At 36.5% G+C, this 17,953-nt stretch overlaps 2 protein-coding genes across 4 annotated transcripts; one reads left to right on the top strand and one right to left on the bottom strand.

The window, feature by feature from the left end:
* Nucleotides 1-8,475: 8,475 nt before the first annotated feature.
* Nucleotides 8,476-9,005, bottom strand: LOC145031431 (arabinogalactan protein 13-like). Its single transcript, XM_078979980.1, has one exon. It carries the CDS (start codon nucleotides 8,912-8,914, stop codon nucleotides 8,735-8,737), a length of 180 nt encoding a protein of 59 aa, XP_078836106.1. The 5' UTR covers nucleotides 8,915-9,005; the 3' UTR covers nucleotides 8,476-8,734.
* Nucleotides 9,006-16,090: 7,085 nt separating this feature from the next.
* Nucleotides 16,091-17,505, top strand: LOC145029030 (uncharacterized). 3 transcript variants are annotated; one of them, XM_078977681.1, is made up of 5 exons: nucleotides 16,091-16,226; nucleotides 16,370-16,652; nucleotides 16,826-16,934; nucleotides 17,019-17,077; nucleotides 17,174-17,505. In XM_078977681.1, the coding sequence occupies exons 1-4, from the start codon at nucleotides 16,222-16,224 to the stop codon at nucleotides 17,048-17,050; spliced, it is 429 nt and encodes a 142-aa protein (XP_078833807.1). In that variant the 5' UTR covers nucleotides 16,091-16,221; the 3' UTR covers nucleotides 17,051-17,077; nucleotides 17,174-17,505. The 3 variants fall into 3 exon arrangements, 2 of the variants coding, with proteins under 2 accessions (XP_078833807.1, XP_078833806.1); XR_013676328.1 differs by having other exon boundaries at nucleotides 16,098-16,166; nucleotides 16,370-16,687; XM_078977680.1 differs by having other exon boundaries at nucleotides 16,098-16,166.
* The last annotated feature ends 448 nt before the right edge of the window (nucleotides 17,506-17,953 follow it).

The raw sequence follows: 17,953 nt of genomic DNA, 5'->3' as shown, positions 1-17,953 counted from the left end.
TCTCTCATTCGGGTTGGGTCTTTACCCTAAATGGAGGGGCAATTACTTGGAAAAGTTCCAAGCAAGATACAGTCGATGATTCCACTTGTGAATCAGAGTATATAGCAGCAAGTGAAGCAGCAAAGGAGGCTATATGGCTAAGGAACTTCATCAGAGACCTTGGAGTTGTTCCAGCTATTAAGGAGCCCATTGAAATTTTTTGTGATAGTGAAAGTGCAGTTGCCTTAGCGAGGAACCAAGGGATCACGGGAGATCCAGGAACATCGACATAAAATATCATTTCATCAGACAACGAATAAAAGAAGGAATCCTCATGGCAAAAGGGTATCATCAGATGAGAACCCAACAGATCCCCTCACGAAGGACTGAGTAGGGTTAATCATCTTCAACATGCTAGGTGCATAGGTCTAAGAGATGATATTAGTTTTTAGAAGTTAGATAATTTTGAAATATGTAAAATGTAATTGACATTTTATGATAAATAAAAGTTGTTATTTATGAGTAAAGTGTTGCTATCTCTTGTCAATCATTTACTAGAATTTCTTTTTGCATGTTTTGACTTCCAGAATAATTATGTTATGGTATATATCATATTATTCAAATTCTCCACAGTCAATCATATGTTGGAAGTACATATGAATCAAGACTGTCAAGGGTTGGTTTGTAGAGGTCCAAGATGTTGTACAAAAGGGGCTACAACACTCATGAGTACTCATAAGTTCTGAGTATTGGATTCAACCCATGCTCACTGGTATCACTTCATGGAATTTATCTCGAGTGATCGTGAGACGGTAATATCATATAAGTCTTCAAACCTAGACATATGATTTGTTACCTATGAGTTGGTTATGTATTGATTGTACGAAAACGCATTGGTAACTCGATGTTATAAAACGTACCTTTGTGTGTAATTCAACAAGTAGTAGAGCAAACATATGAGTCAAAGTTTATCTATTCCTTCTTGGATTAGAAGCGATATCTGGGCCCCTCGATGATTTTGTTTTGACCCATGTATCGGGCCCGTTCAGAACTAAATTGATGTGTTCAATTAAGTTCTATGTCAAACAAATCGGAATTCGGGAAACAACTGCTAGACAATAGAAAGACATTGTTCCATGTGTTTGTCCGGATGATATCTAGAATAGAGGATTATATGATCACTTATCTAAAATGGCACACCATCATCTTCTCAGTTCCGAGAGACCTTGAAAGAGCTACGATTGCTGATCGGTTCCTGAAGTCATACTTGCAACTATAGTTATTAGACTTATCCAAGTGAGAGATTGTTGGATATAGTGTCTAAGTCCGTAACTGTATCTGGTATGTACTTGACCCGACCCGGCATGGTCCATTTGGGTTGCATAGCATCATGCACTTGGATAGACTAAATGTGAGAAATAAGACACTTATGGTTTATTAATATATTATAAGTTCTAATATATTAATAATAAGAATAATAATATTTAGTTAGTATTGATCAATAATTAATTTACAATTAATTATGTGATCAAAAGAAGACTAATTAAATATATGGGTTGATTGTGTCGATCATCCATAACTTATATAGTGGGCCAAGGCTCCATGGATTATCAAGTTGGGTTAAACCCATAAAATGCTCCATGGATGCTCCATGGGGGTTACATAACCCATGGGTCATGGAAATGAAAGGTCATGACAATTAGGGTTTACATGGTGTAACCCTAATTGTAACATACTATATAAAGAAGCTATTATTCACCATTTTCGGTCACTAGAGTGAATCAAAGAGGGATAGACGAAAATCCAAGTGTTCTTATTCTCTTAGAGTTTATTCCAAGTGTACTTGGTGTTGTGTGAAGCATTTGAGGCATCACACTTGAGGTGCTAGGCTCACAAGGTTTCAAAGGAATCCAAGCTACAAAGAGGTATGTAATTCTTACTAACTATTATAATAAAAGATTCCCATGTATGCTAGATAGGATTATGAACCTTGGAAAATCATTTTGCATGTATCTTAGTCAAACATAGATCTAAGGTTTCTAGGGTTTCATGTACACCATAGGAGTGTTAGAATGCTCAAAACCCAATAGTATCCCCCATCCCCCAGTAAAAGCATTTAAAATAATTTAAAAGGTTGATTAAGGGGGTATGAACTCACTTGTAGTGTGTAACTCGAATGAAAGATCGATATAGGATTGTTGGGTGTCAATTGGAGTCTTGAGCACAAACGAATCCTATTTAACATATAATTACACATATATGAATACATTTAATGTATATAACCACTAATGGTGATAAGGACATGCCTTAGGGACATAAAACACTTAGAATTAAGTGTTACCAACACCTATGGTTGCACATATGGGGTGTATGGCCCTATATTGGAGTGTAAGGCCACAAAATCATGGGTTTTATGTATGTGCAACCAGTGTGTGCGGTTACACATGGTGTGTGCGGCCATACATATGGTGTGTGCAGCTGTACACACTTGAAGATCATATGAAATGGCGTTTTTCATGCATAACTTCAAGGATCCTTAGCTTATATCAAGCTATTGCAAGTGTATACCCAATTTAGTGGCTTAAAAGTGTAGTTAAAGTCCAAAAAGGTAGTGTGTGTTCTTTGGTGTTTTTGAAGATTTAACACCAAATATGATACTTTGGGAAAGGCTAGTTAAGGCCTTGTATTAACGAATCAAGGAAGAAACACTTACTTGATTTGAAGAGAAATATGGATGATATTTGAGAGAAAATGAGTTCCGGTCTTGAAGAAGGTTGAAAAAGTGTTCAAAATGACTAAGTGTCATATATATAGGGGGAGTGTGCGGTTGGGGTGGGTGTGCGGCTGGGTGTGCGACTGGGATGGGTGTGTGGCCGCACACACCTTGTGTTGGTGTGTTTGGCTCAATTGCAATGTGCTACACTCACAAATACTCATCCCAAGACCCATACCTAGACTATACTAGGGTTAGAACACTCAAATAGACCATAAACCGTGCTAAAAGATAGCAAAACGAGTCTAACTTTGATAGATTTGAATAAGCGTACAAGGTAGAAATTTCGGGTTGTCACATAAATGAATGTAAGGTTTGTTTATGCTTATGTTTCTGTATTGAGAATGACATCCCAAAGTTTTAATATAAACAAAATGCATTTCCTCGGAAATGCTTTGATAATATATTTATCATGTTTTCTGGGAACAAATTCCGCAATATTATTCTTTAAAAGGATACTCTTATTTTCAAATAAGCATAAATAAAGTTTTTAAAATGATCGTGAATTTGGGGATGTCACATATAGGGAATTGAGGTTTGGGTATGCAAAAATTTGGTTCAGGATTTAGGCAAGACAGGAGTGGAGAGCAAGTTTCCATCAGATGTATGTGGACAAGGATCCAAGAGATATCTTAACAAAAAGAAGCTAATGGACAAGGGGCTCGTTGTAGCCAGTGGTTCCTTTTGGAAGCATCGAGGAATAGATTAAGAGGCATTTGGGTCGCTCCGGTTAAGTATCGATTATTGAAAGATTTTTTGGCTTGTTGTATAGTTTGATATCTATAGTATAGGATGGGCAATTGCTGATCGGTTAATTAGTTTTAGAGTTTGGTATATTTAGTTCCATATGGGTTTATTCAGCAGTATATCGGGTCATGGGATTCACTTTCTATGCATCCTCCATCGTTGGTCATTTTGTTCATCGTTTATAAGGTGGAGGTTCTTCAAAAGTTCCGTGTTGTGTTAGTTGAAGTTCAATGGAACCACCAACCTATTGTCAAGTTTATTATGCTTTATATTTTCTTTGGTCTCTGGGTAAGTTTACCCTCAATTGTGTTGTGGAATTTTGGTTCATATCAGGCTCAACTTTGGCAGTTGTCCTTGGTTATTGGAAGTTCAGATGTTGGGGCAGCATTGTTCAGTTTTTCAGGGGTGACTTTGATTTGCAAAGAATCTAATTTTGGCATGTTTTGTCGGTAGGATTTGTAGTGGGGTTGATTCGACTAAAGTTTTGGCAGCATTTCTAGATCATCTTGGAAGTCTCCTTGATCTAGTTATGTATTGGTTGAATCTGTTCAGTTTCAATCAAGGTGTGGGATCTGGTTTTGGTCGTTCATAAGGATGTTTCTGAAAACAGTTGAGGATCATCATTTCGTTAGATCAACTAACACTTCACCCTTTGGGTAAGGTTGTGAGGAAGAAGGAATACAGTAGATCTAGAGATGGTTATGTGCTTCCCTTTGGGGATGTATATTGTGGTTGCTCATAAAATATGGCTATGAGGAGGCGTATATAGACTGAGTAAGATAGCATGAGAACACCTGGTATGAATTCATTGGTACGGTTCTTAATTGGTTTGTATCCATTGAGTTGGAGCAACATTACAACCACATATCTCATTCGTTGGTTGGGTGCGACCATGTTTCGTATGATTTTATGTTGGTAGTAACCTATGTTATGCAAGGAATTGTACGTGATAAAAAGGTATGGCCTGGGTTATGTTTGGTTAGTGTCAAAAGGATTGTTGAATGGTTTATTTTTGCAAGACAGTGGGTTAATGGTTAAGTATCTTTATACCCAATAATCATTTGGTTGAGACTCTTATGTCTTGGATCGTTAGTATTATTAGCATGGTTGGATGACAGTGCATTGTTCTTGGGAGGTGGGAGACTCAGTGACCAGCTGGTTTCGATCATGTGGTCAGGAAAAGTTATTAGAATGGTTTATTATTTGTGCACAGGAAGGCCCTTAATGAATGATTGCTATGTTGGACCCCATCTTCTTGTGGGTTGTCTATTAGGAGTTTGGTTTCCAATATGAGGAGTTGGTTCCAAAATCTCGAGTGATTTATCAGGTGGAGGTACACCGGAGCTGATGAGGGATTTCAATGCAATGTGCGAATTCTTGGATTGACCATCCTTGTTCCTATGGGGGGCAGCGGGTTGGTGATGACTTGTCAGGATGTCAAGAGCATACAACCAAGTGTTGTTATCAGTTAGTGGATCGGGGGTAAGCCCGAGTGTTGTCATCGGTTAGTGGATCGGGGGTAAGCCTGAGTGTTGTTATCGTTTAGTGGATCGGGGTAAGCCCGAGTGCTATTGTCAATTAGGGGATCAAGGGTAAGCCTGAGTGTTGTCATAAGATAGCTAAGCAGGGCTGTCGGAGCCAAGTAGGAGCGTGGCCTAGTTTGGTTTATGACCAGTTGGTTCTCGTGGCGATGATACACTTATGTGTGGGATTAGCATGACGACGACTGGCCAATGAGGTTTAGAACCAATCAAATCGATGGGTTTTTGGTTATGGGTTCCATCATTAAGCGGAAGTGAGAGATGATTTCGAGGACAAGATTAATTTAAGTGGGGGAGAGTTATAACATCATGCTTCCTGTCATTTTTGAGCTGTGGATCGAAAATCAATTGTGTAAGGTTTTAGGCCTTAAGGAGGCAAATTTTAGTCATTATAGAAGGAGATAATGATAGTTAAGAGATTTTACCCTTGAATTGTGTTTTGGGTCGAAGGGTAGAAAGGGAAAAGTTATAAGTCGGATTCTTGCATGAAATATGGATTTTTTGAGAAGTTTTTAGTCCATGATATTTAGATAATATTATAGATCTCTTCAACACATTTCGTGGTTTGAGCCCTATTTAAGCTCCTTAAGTTACCCAAACCCATTCCATTCTCAACCTCCACCTCTCCAACACCCTTTCTTGAAACCCTAACCCTAGTTGAGGCTTATGAACAAAAAAAGGTGTTTTAAGTGCTTTGGAGTGCTCTTGGTGCACCTTGGAGAAGAAGGAACTCATTGCAGAAGCGTTGGTTGCATTGGATCTTGTAGATCTAGACCTTGTTCACCTTTATCTTTCTTCTGGAGGTATAAAGTTTGAATCTTGATGATGAAATTGTTAGATCTAGCTAGTTTTGGGTGTTATGAGATTGTGGTCACTTTAAGTGCATAAAGTTTAGATCTTGAAAGTTTGTGACCTTGTTATCGATAAAGTTGGAAACTTTATCCATCTAAACATCAAATTGATTCAGATCTGAGCGTAGAAGACTTGGAATTAATGGATTAAGTTGAAAAAAGGATGCACTTTTGGTCCCTTTGAGACATAAAGACTAGATCTTATTTGTTGGGACCATTCTAATGGATAAAGTTGGAAACTTTATCCATTATGGAGCTATTAGGAACCATAAAAATGTGATCTTGTTCCTTCTATCTATCCCATGCAAGAATTGTGATGTCTTAATGGATTAATAGGTTAGGGTTTTTGCTTTTGGACCTTCCCAAGCCATGGAAAGTCATAAAGGTGGAAACTTTACAACTTAAGACAATGTTTTGAAGCTAGATTTGAGTTGGGGTGAAAAGTCCTTAAGGGATTAAGTACTTAAGGAAGGAGTAGAATCATGCTGTGTACGCTAGGTGTACTTAACTGCCTTAGACTTTGACTTTTGTTGACTTTCGTTGATTGTTGACTTTTTTACTAAGTTTGACCTTGGTCAAACTTGAGGAATTTGGGCTATTGATTAAGATGTTATCTAGTTCTGGTGTTAGTGGATTCGTGGGACCCAGCAGTACATAAGGGATCATATCGCAGTCTTTCAAGGTTCTTCGATTCAAGTGAGTTTTCCTCACTGTACTCATGGATCGAAAGCACCAATGCCAACCCACAAGGTAATGTATCCTAGTATATAGGATGTTGCTATGCGGTAGTGATATGTATATATGCCTGTTTATATGTATATCTGTTGCATATGTCGACAAAGTGTGGTTGGGTTGAGACTATACTACTTTGTGTTGCCAGTCAGCAAACTCGGCATGGTAAGGTTGAGGCCACGTACCAACAAACCTGTATTGTTGGGTTGAGGCCACGTGCCAACGAACCCAATATGGTTTGGTTGAGACTGGAGGTCAACAAAATCGATATGGTGTGGTTGAGACCACGTGCCAACAAACCCTAGACAGTTTGGTTAAGGTCAAGGACCAACAAACTTGTATACATGTTTGTTGTATATGTTATTTGCTTGTGTGATGGTACTTTGGAGGAACTCACTAAGCTTCGTGCTTACAGTTGTTTGTTATGGTTTCAGGTACTCCAGATGATCGAGAAAAAGCAAATGCGTGATCGTGCACATCCTTCGTATTTTGTGTTATTGGATTTTGGGATACTTTGTTTTACGAACTATACTTTTGAGAAAACATTTTTGTAAACAATTATTGACTTGGGATTGTTTTAGAAAAATTAAAATTTTACTATGATTTTTGAGATGTTACATTCTAATAGCTCTTTAAAGATAAGGGTTAAAATAGGAAATCAACAATAGACAAGCTTAGTTGACGAATCGATAATAAGGGGAGAAGGTTGATAATGTCATATTGAAGTAGTGAAACTACTTGCTAAAAAGTAGACAAAAAATAAAGTATCCACATATACCCCATTTACTAGATATCTTAGTTTGAAATGTACAAACCATTTTTGATCAATAATAACTTGTCAACTATCATCACATATATCTTAAATAGATGTTAGATCAACCCTCATGAATAACAAATGCAGGTCGCGAGCATTAACAAATGTCTTTTATAAGTGGCGGATGTTGAGGTTTGGTAGTGGGGGTACATGCCCCCACTGACTAAAATTTTTTGCATATACATATCAATTATTTTAGAATTTACTTACAATTTTTGAAAAGAAAATCAATAGTGCCCCCAATAAAAATAAAAGCTGAAGTCGCTACTGTCTTTTATTATGAAATTTGTACCGATTGCATGAGTGAGAAGGTAAATTAAATCCTATTGGAGTCGACAACGAAGGTCACATATGATGACATTATTAACATTTGCATGGAAGGCTAGTAATATTAAGACATTTTAAATGAAATTTGATCCATGTGTAGATTTATTTGAGTCTTTTTCTAGAAAAAAGAAAAGCATATTACCGAATTTAAGGAATTGAAATTTAAGGATGTTTCATGTTTGTGGTTATTTTATTAAGTTCTAATAAATATGATTGTTCTTATATATCACAATCAGCACACCAATATATGATCGTCTTAGTGAATAAGTCCACTCTAATCATATTATACATATAATTATTTTGTTAGTTTTGTACAAATTAAACAAATTTTTTGAATATAGAAAATAATATAACTTGTAGGTTTTTTATTTGTTTACTAAAATAACATAAATATATATTTTTAAAAATAACAAAATAAAAGATGGAGTTCATAAATTCAATTGTTTCTAAATGAATGAGTAAGAATTTGATTATTGAAAAAAAAAAAAACACATTACAAAAAAAACATATGGAATTTGTAAAAATAGGTTTTCTTTTTCAAAAAAAAAATGACAATAAGTAAAGCTCTAATATTAATCATTTTTAATGTACCAATGGTGCTAAAATTAAATTTGATGTACAAAATAATATTGTGTTGGAATCCTTATATTTGTTTACAACAGTGCGAATCATTTTACAGAAATCAGAAATTTCAAATTTACAAGAAAAATATTTATTTAACTACAGTCACCGAAAATGCATTATGTTCAAGAATATTACAATAGCAGCATCACAATTTATCACAAAATGAGAAGAATTAAACCACAAAAAAAAAAATAATAATAATAATAATAAACACATTAAATAATGACATTAAAGCATTTTCCCCTTCAATCTCGACAATATATGAGATCGAAGAAGGAAACTCTACATACCATAACTTCAAACAAAATGAATCTCTACATTATATAAAATCGAAGCTCAAATCGATTCAAAACAGAAACCCAAATGAGAGAGCAATGATGGAGGCGACGGCGGTAGGGACGAAAGCGGCGGCGTCGGAGGTCGGAGAAGGGGCCGGAGCCATTTGTGCATTGACGTTTGTCACGGCCGATACGGCCATCAACATTACAAGGACGGCGGCGAAGAGCTTCATCTTCATTGATTCCATTGCTTCGAAATTGAAGAGTGATTTAAAGGAATCGAAGAGAATGTTTGAAGTTATGGAGAAATAGGGAATTTGAGTGATTGATTTAAGGATGGTGGGGTGGGTTAATATAGGAAGAACACGGGCAGGGGTGCCCGTGAGGAGAATAGTGTTAAGAAAGAATGGCCCGGCTGCCCGTTTTGTGACAGGTTGTTCTTGCGATTACAGCTGTTGCCAACGGTTTGATGGTTTTTTCGTGGGCTCCATTTTGTTTTCTTCCATTTATCATTTCTTTCACTGCCTTTTTTTAAAAATTTGATAAAAAAAAAAAAAAAAAAAAAAAATTAGTATTGGTATTTGTTTTTGATATTTTGTAGGATATATTGACTTTATATTTGTTGCAAATTATTACATCTTGATTTTTTTAGCACGATGGTGAGAGTGAGATTTTAATACAAAGACAACTAGAAAGATTTTGGTAAATATAAAAGGAAGCGATTATATAGAGAATCAAGCAAAGGTAAATGCATCAAATATGTTAATTTAAGCTTTTTTTAGCTTTGAATTTAATCCAATGGTAAAGTTCAGTTAAATCTCATCTGTCAATTGAAAGAAAGCGTTATTTAGATTCGGCTTTCTGTTGTGATCACCATGAAAAAAAGCTACTTGTTGGAATGAAGTTGGGGAGGAGAAAAGAAATCAAGCCCAAACCAAGAAGAAAACCAAAGCCTTTTTGTTTTGGAGGTGGCAAGAAACAATATTAGATTAACGTTTTTTTCTAATATATTTGGATTTCTTACATAGTTAAATTGCATATTCTTGATTATGTCATATTGGACTTTTTCAACTAAAATGCTTAATGATTATTACTTATTAACAGCCACCAAGAACAGCTAACAGCTAGCAAGTTACATAATAAAATGTACTTTTGTTTCGCATTTTTGTTAATATGTGGTTGTTATTATTTATATTTGTTAAAAATGTTTCTAAAAAACATCCTGTAATAATGAAGATGAGAATGTCACACATAAAACCGTTTTAAAATAACAATGAAAATGTCATGAATGATATAAGCAATTCATTTTGCCTCTAAATATTTACAATCTAGTTACTTGGATAATCTTGACAACCAAACACAACTCCTCTATCAAACCCAAACTCATAACCAAACACATCCTCTTCTATCAGATTTGTCGGATACACAAATTATATTAACCTATTAAAACTCTCAAAGTTTGTTATAAATACCATACCAACAAACTTATTTCAATCCCACCTCACCTCTAATGTAATTTCATTCCTCGCCTTACATTCAAAATAGCTATTGTGGACAAAACCCAAATTACAACAAAACCTTTTCCATATTTTATCTTCGATGCTAAATGTCCAAACACAACAACCACCTAACCACCACCCACACAACCATTAGTAGAATTCGTTACCGAAATGTAATACAAAAGTAGTAGGAGAGGGAAATAGAAAGGGAAAAGGAAAAGGAAAGGGAAAGAGGAAGCTGTTACTGATAAAGAGAAATATCCTCCTCAATCTTCCCGTGTATAAAAGTGATTCTGCATATATTCTATACTGATATAATTGCTTATGTATATTTGTTTGTTATTTAGTTTCCTAAGTTTAGTGAAATCTCCTTAATTGCAAATATCCTCTGTAATATATGTGTAATATATGTTGGGCGGTTCTTGGCTATTTAAAAGCCATCTCCCCTGTTAATGAATGTATCATCTTATTCTCAACCCTTTCATGGTATCAGAGCTTTATTGATCCTCCTCTATACTCTCAAACACTTTTCATCAACCATGACCAACAACAATGATGCTACCATTCCCAACAACAACGAACCTACAAAACCCTTCACCATAATCAACTTCAACAACACAATCAAGCTCACACCAAGCAATTACATTCCATGGAAATCTCAAACTCAAGCAACCCTAATTGGCTACGATCTATATAAATTTGTAGATGGTACTCATCCACCACCCTCTCCTAAAATCACAACCAATTTTATTACAACCGAAAATCCAGCCTATTCAACATGGGTGCGCCAAGATAAACTCATTTTTGGTGCTCTTCTTGGAACTCTCTCAGCCACTGTTGTACCTCGTGTATCCCACTCCTCAACTTCTGCTGAAATTTGGCGCATCCTTGCATCAACATATGCCAACCCATCTCGTGGTCATCTCTTACAAATCAAAAACAATCTCAATCGACTCACAAAACTCTCCACCCAAAGTATCACTGAGTACATGCGATCCATCAAAACCCTCACCGACCAATTATCTATCATGGGGAAACCCATGGACCATGAAGACATTATCGCCAAAGTTTTGAGAGGTCTGGACTATGAAGCATACAAACCGGTCATTGATGCTACTAATGGGCGAGATACAACCATTTCCTTTGAAGAACTCCATGAAATACTCATTACACATGAACTTACCATTAACCAAAACAACATCAATCCTTACCCCGCTTTTGTCCATGCTGCCTACAAAACCCACAATCCACGCAATCATAACCAACCTCGCACACCATATACACCTGGACTTCTTCCAACTCCTACAAATATGTCAAACCGGGCTTCAAAACCCTTCCTTGGAAAGTGTCAGTTTTGTCGCATCCTAGGTCATGTTGTCTCAAAATGTCACACTTTCAAACGTACTTATCCTCAAGTTGTTTTCCCTACTACACCAATACCATCATCAAGTCGACCTCATGCTCCTCAAGCACATGTTGCCACAGTTACTACACCACTCTCGTCCTTGTGGCTTCTCGACAGTGGTGCCACTCATCATGTCACCAATGATCTTGCAAACCTATCTCTTCATGCACCATATGATGGATCTGATGAGCTAATCATTGGGGATGGATTTGCTCTTCCCATTTCTCACACTAGTTCCTTCTCTATCTCTACTTCAACTCAGACCTTTATATTCAAAAATGTTTTATATGTTCCATCTATCTCTCGATACATTCTCTTTATCTCACAATTATGTCATGATAACTCTACATCAGTTGAATTCTTACCCTTTACTTTCCTTATTAAGGCACTTTCAACGGGGCAAACTCTTCTCACGGGACAGCCTAAAAGTGGAGTTTATGACTAGAAAACGCCTTCTCCAACACTTTTCTCAAGCTTTGCTAAATCATGTCGTGACTGTCATCATCGCCTTGGTCACCCATCTATCGCTGTTATCAAGCATCTCAATTCACAATTTCCATTACATTACCTCAATCAAGTTGTAATTCTTGCAATATTAATAAAAGCCATAAGCTACCATTTTCTCAATCAACTCTAGTTACACATTCACCTTTAGAATTAATATTTTCTGATGTGTGGACAGCTCCAGTCCAGTCTTATGAAAACTTCAAATACTATGTCATCTTTGTTGATCACTACACTAAATACATATGGTTTTACCCTTTACAACGAAAATCCGATACACAATCAATATTTCTTCGCTTCAAAGCATTAGTAGAAAAATTCTTTAATAAACCCATACTCCAATTGTTTTCGGATAATGGTGGAGAATACCTTAAACTCGACCCCACTCTTCACTCTACTGGAATATCTCATCTCACCTCCCCACCACACACACCAGAACATAATGGTTATGCAGAACGATGACACCGTCACATTGTAGAAACAGACCTTACACTTCTCTCTCATGCTTGTATTCCAACCACCCATTGGCCTCATGCTTTTGCCACAGCTACATACCTGATCAACCGCCTTCCTACACCTACACTACAATATCAATCTCCATATCTCAAACTCTTCCAACATCCTCCTAACTACTCTAAACTAAGGAATTTTGGATGTTTATGTTATCCATGGTTACGTCCTTATTGTCACCACAAAATGGAGCCAAGATCTACTCCTTGCATTTTTGTTGGTTATTCATCATCTCAAAGTGCATATTATTGTTTAGATCCAACCATAAACAAAGTGTATGTATCACGCCATGTAAAATCCATTGAAAATGAATTTCCCTTTTCTTCCTTATCAAAGTCCAATGCAATAACAACCTCCTCCATAGACTCTTGGTGCACCATGCCTCTTCCCTTTACTCCTCCTCTTCCAAATCAACCTTTACCCACCATTAATTCCCCTCTTCCTTCCTCCTTTACACAAACATCTCCTACCCCCTCAACACCTACCCCTCCTATATCAGCCCCTGTGTCACCTTCCACAACATCATCTAACCAATCACCATTCCCTCCTCCTCCTCCTCTTCCACCTTATCGCACCATCATCACACGACTCTAAAACAATATTACCAAACCTAACCCAAAGTATGCTCTCACTGCCAAACAAACATCCTCTATTACCCCTACGAAACCCATCAGTGCCACACAAGCACTCAAAATTCCGATTTGGCATGCAGCCATGCAAGCTGAATTTGATGCTCTAACTTCCAATAAAACATGGCATCTTGTTCCCCCTCACCCATCTCAAAACGTTATCGGTTGCAAATGAATATTTTGGACCAAATACAAACCTGATGGTTCTGTTGAACGTCACAAAGCCCGCCTTGTTGCCAAGGGATTTCACCAACGCCCTGGCATTGACTACTTTGACACCTTTAGCCCCGTTGTAAAGCCGACTACAGTTCGAACCATACTCTCCCTTGCCACTAACCAGACATGGTCATTACGACAACTCGGCATTAATAATGCATTCCTTCAAGGTGCTATCTCTGAAACCGTTTACATGGCTCAACCTACTGGATTCAAGGATAAAGATCATCCTGACTATGTTTGCAAGTTATCCAAGGCCATCTATGGCCTCAAACAGGCACCACGGGTATGGTACAATGAACTCAAAAACTACTTACTCACATATGGATTCCTCAACTCATTAGCTGACCCTTCCCTCTTCATATATAGTCATGGCTCAACACTTATTTATCTTCTTGTCTATGTTGACGACATCATTGTCACGGGCCCTTTAGTTTCTCAACTCAATAGTTTCATCTCCACTCTTTCTACACGCTTCTCTCTAAAAGACTTGGGTTCCCTTTCCTACTTCCTTGGTGTTGAGGTCATTCCTAACAAACATGGTCTTTTTCTAAACCAAACCAAATACATTAACGACATCCTCATCCGGTACAAAATTTTTGATTCAAAATATGTTCCCACTCCTATGGCTGTCTATCCTCAACTTTCCCAGGAAATGGGGTCCATTCTCCAAAACCCCACTGAATATCATGCATTGGTTGGTAGCCTTCAATACCTCTCTCTTACACGTCCTGATGTAGCATATGCTGTAAACAAACTCTCTCAGTACCTTCATCAACCCACCGATGTTCACTGGACTGCACTAAAATGTTTGCTTCGTTATCTCAATGGTACCTCATCTCATGGTATCCAACTTCATTGCAATTCTCCCCTTACTTTACATGCTTTTACTGATGCTGATTGGACACGTGACACAGATAATTACCTCTCCACTACTGGAAACATCGTGTATTTAGGCCGTAATCCCATCTCCTGGAGCTCCAAGAAACAACGAGCTATTGCTCGATCCTCTACTGAAGCCGAGTTCCGAGTTGTAGCCTCAACCACAGCTAAAATTATCTGGTTACGTTCTCTTCTCAATGAACTTGGTCTATCTGAGAACACTTGTCCAACCATCTACTGTGACAATCTCGGTGCAACACACTACTCAGCAAATCCCATCTTCCACTCTCGTATGAAGCACCTTGCCCTGGCATTCCACTTTGTACGTGAGCAAATTCAACTTAGCACACTTCGGGTACAACACATATCAGGTGATGATCAACTAGCCGATGCCTTGACAAAACCTCTTCCCAAACATCGATTCAGCTCTCTGGTTTCCAAGATTGGCCTTACCCACAGGCCGTCCATCTTGCGGGGCATGATAAGGAGAAATATCCTCCTCAATCTTCCCCTGTATAAAAGTGATTCTGCATATATTCTATACTGATATAATTGCTTATGTATATTTGTTTGTTATTTAGTTTCCTAAGTTTAGTGGAATCTCCTTAATTGCAAATATCCTCTGTAATATATGTGTAATATACATTGGGCTGTTCTTAGCTATTTAAAAGCCATTTCCCCTGTTAATGAATGTATCATCTTATTCTCAACCCTTTCAGTTACCACAAAAAATGAAGAAATTCCACAATGGTGAACATCGGAGGAAGAGTACGCTTTAGTGGTAGCATGGCGTGAGACATCGAAAAATGAAAGTCAAGGAATTGGTATGAAGAGATGTGCTTTTTAGGAAGCGGCGCTCAGCAAATTTCACAGTATCTTGAAAAAAAATCATACCACAATACAGATATGCTAAGTAGTAAATTGACTCAAATGAATAGGAGGTACAAAAAATTCAATAGGATCTATAAAAAGCTTTGTTTGGAAAAGCAGAGAGGTTGCAAGGACTTCGAGTTGTTTAAATCCACAATTGAGCAATATTGAGTTAAAATGAGTGATACGTTTGAGTTTGAGAGAGCATGAGAGATGCTGAGAAGAGATCCAAAATGTACTCAAACTCCAACATCGACGGATGTGCAATCTAAGAGGTCTCGAAATCCGAGTTTGGTTGACGTTTTTGACGCAAGGACTCACATCGACCTCAACGTCGACACCTATGAGATTACGTACGACATCGAAGAGATCCCTTCCACGACGATCGGTAGGACACGATAAAACGAAGCGCGCTACAAATATGCAGAGGAAGTTGACAGAAAATCAAAGCATATTGCGGGAATTGAAGTGAAGTTCCAAAATCACAATATAATTCAAAAGAAAAAATGATTTGCGACATGAGCCTTTAGATTTCCTTTGTAGTCAAGCAGTAGCCAAGAAGCAGTGACGCGAACGAGAAGAAACATTGAATGACTTGGCAATTCTTAGGACTATCATGGAAAGTTTGGAGCACGAAGATGCAGATGTGGTATAAGCGATGAAGGCGAAAATTCGTGAAAGATATTGACAAAGCTTAAATTTTAGGATCGTTTTTATGTTTTAAATATATCATTTTTTTGGTCTTGTAATATTTTTTTTCAATTCAAAGTTTATGTTTTATTAAATAGTATGTTTAATTTAAAAAGTATGTTTTATAAGATTACATTTGTTTTTATAATTAATTTGAAAAAAAAAAAGACATGAAAACTATTTAGTGCTATAACACTATCATAATTTTCTACATGAGAAATTCTATTCGTATCCCCCAAATTGCCAAGAAGCAGTGCCGCGGTGTCCCCATGGCATTCCGAGCTCCACGTAGGAGGTGAGTGACTGAGTGCCGCACCATTCCATTTGGCCTTAGAAGTAGCTCTTGGTTAATGGCGTAAGTTTCTTGTCAACTTATTGTTATTGTAAGAGTTTGATTTTGATTGTTTATTAAGTTATTAATCAGTTGGTTTTGCTAAACAAAAGTTATCGCTGTTGCCATTTGTTGAAAATATTTGATTATATCGTTGTATGCAACAGTAAATTGGGAGGAATGAAGAATCGAATGAAGAAGCAGAAGAAGAGACAGAGACCTTCAACGTCTAGATCTCAAAACCCCAACCCTTCACGTGGTCAAATTGATGATCACTCCAGGGTTTTGAATGGTGTTGAAGAAGGAACTTCTTCGGTTTCCATACAGGAACACGTTGCTGCTGCAGAAATCATTGAGACACCTTCGAGTTCAATTATTGTTCATCGAGACGATGATTCTGCAGAAAGTTTTCGGAATTTGAAAGAAACAGAGGCTGATTTAACTTTTTCAGTACGATCTCAACCCTTTTTGCTGCTTAATTGTTTGTAAGTGAAGACGAAACTATGATACAAAATTAGGTTAATACTCAATAGGTTGTTCATTTAATATTAAAGTAAATACTAATTACCATTAACATTATAAGCACTGAAATATCTTAGTAATGGAAATTATTGATGATGCAGGAGGAAGATGAAGAAGGGTCAGGAATGATAATAGATCTTCGTGGCCATTCTGTGGAAATCGCAATTCTGCTTCTAAAAATTCAGCTTTCTCTTTGTTCACTGATTGGATGTAAGAATCATCATGATGCAATGCATCCATGCATAATACATATACAGATTTTCTGAATGTGTCTAATAGATTTATGATGTGCAGATGTGGGGAAAGTGACAGTTATCATCACCTGATCTGGGAGGTCAAACTGTAAACAGGGGGTATGAAACTATGAATTATGAAATTATATTTTCCTTTTAATTCATTAAAGAAATGATATATTATTATTTTAATTATTTAATGTTGTATGGTTGTAGGTTATATTTGACATTTTAGAAATAGAAAACATGGAATACAAAGACGATAACAAGACAACTCTTCAATGGCTTCTTCGAAAGATATTATAACTTTTTTTTTTTTTTTTAATCTCCACATTCCTTTTGTGTGTGAATATGTGCTACTTGGAACCAGTTTTTTTATGAATATTTTTGAAGCTATGGTTTTGGTTTCTTATTTTAGTTTTCATTTTGCACACACATGACACAATATAGGTAATAATATAGGTGTTTTGGGCTTAATGATCTTCAAAACTGGATATATGTAATTTTGGATTGTGGATATTGGTATATGAATCTTTATCTTTATCAGATATCAGGAATCTTCACAAAAAAAAAAAAAAAAAAAAAAAAAAAAAAAAAAAAAAAAAAAGAAGGAAATCTCAATCGTATTTAGAACAATGAGTTTAATACATCTTTGACTATATAATAATCTTGAATACTTGATCGATTAACTTAAATATGCAAATCAATAATCATAAAATATCTATATAAACTCATTAGCCATTAATAATTAAAAATAAGTATAAATCAAGAAATAAATTTATTTTCTACTTTGATACATAACCCATAACCCATGGATAGCACCTAATTTTAATATTTATATGTTATCTTTTATTAAAAATAATTAGAATGTTTTATACATAATTATTAATTCAAAGTTAGTAACAATGATATTTTTTAATAATAATATATTCATCAATATTTTACTTACGTTCGCGCAACACACGGGCATTCGCCTAGTTACATTATTAAAAAGAG

Source organism: Lactuca saligna, chromosome 2 (assembly GCF_052625555.1).
Source record: "Lactuca saligna cultivar CGN05327 chromosome 2, ASM5262555v1, whole genome shotgun sequence".
In the NCBI taxonomy this organism is placed as follows: domain Eukaryota; kingdom Viridiplantae; phylum Streptophyta; class Magnoliopsida; order Asterales; family Asteraceae; genus Lactuca; species Lactuca saligna.
This window is presented reverse-complemented; position numbering and strand designations above follow the sequence as displayed.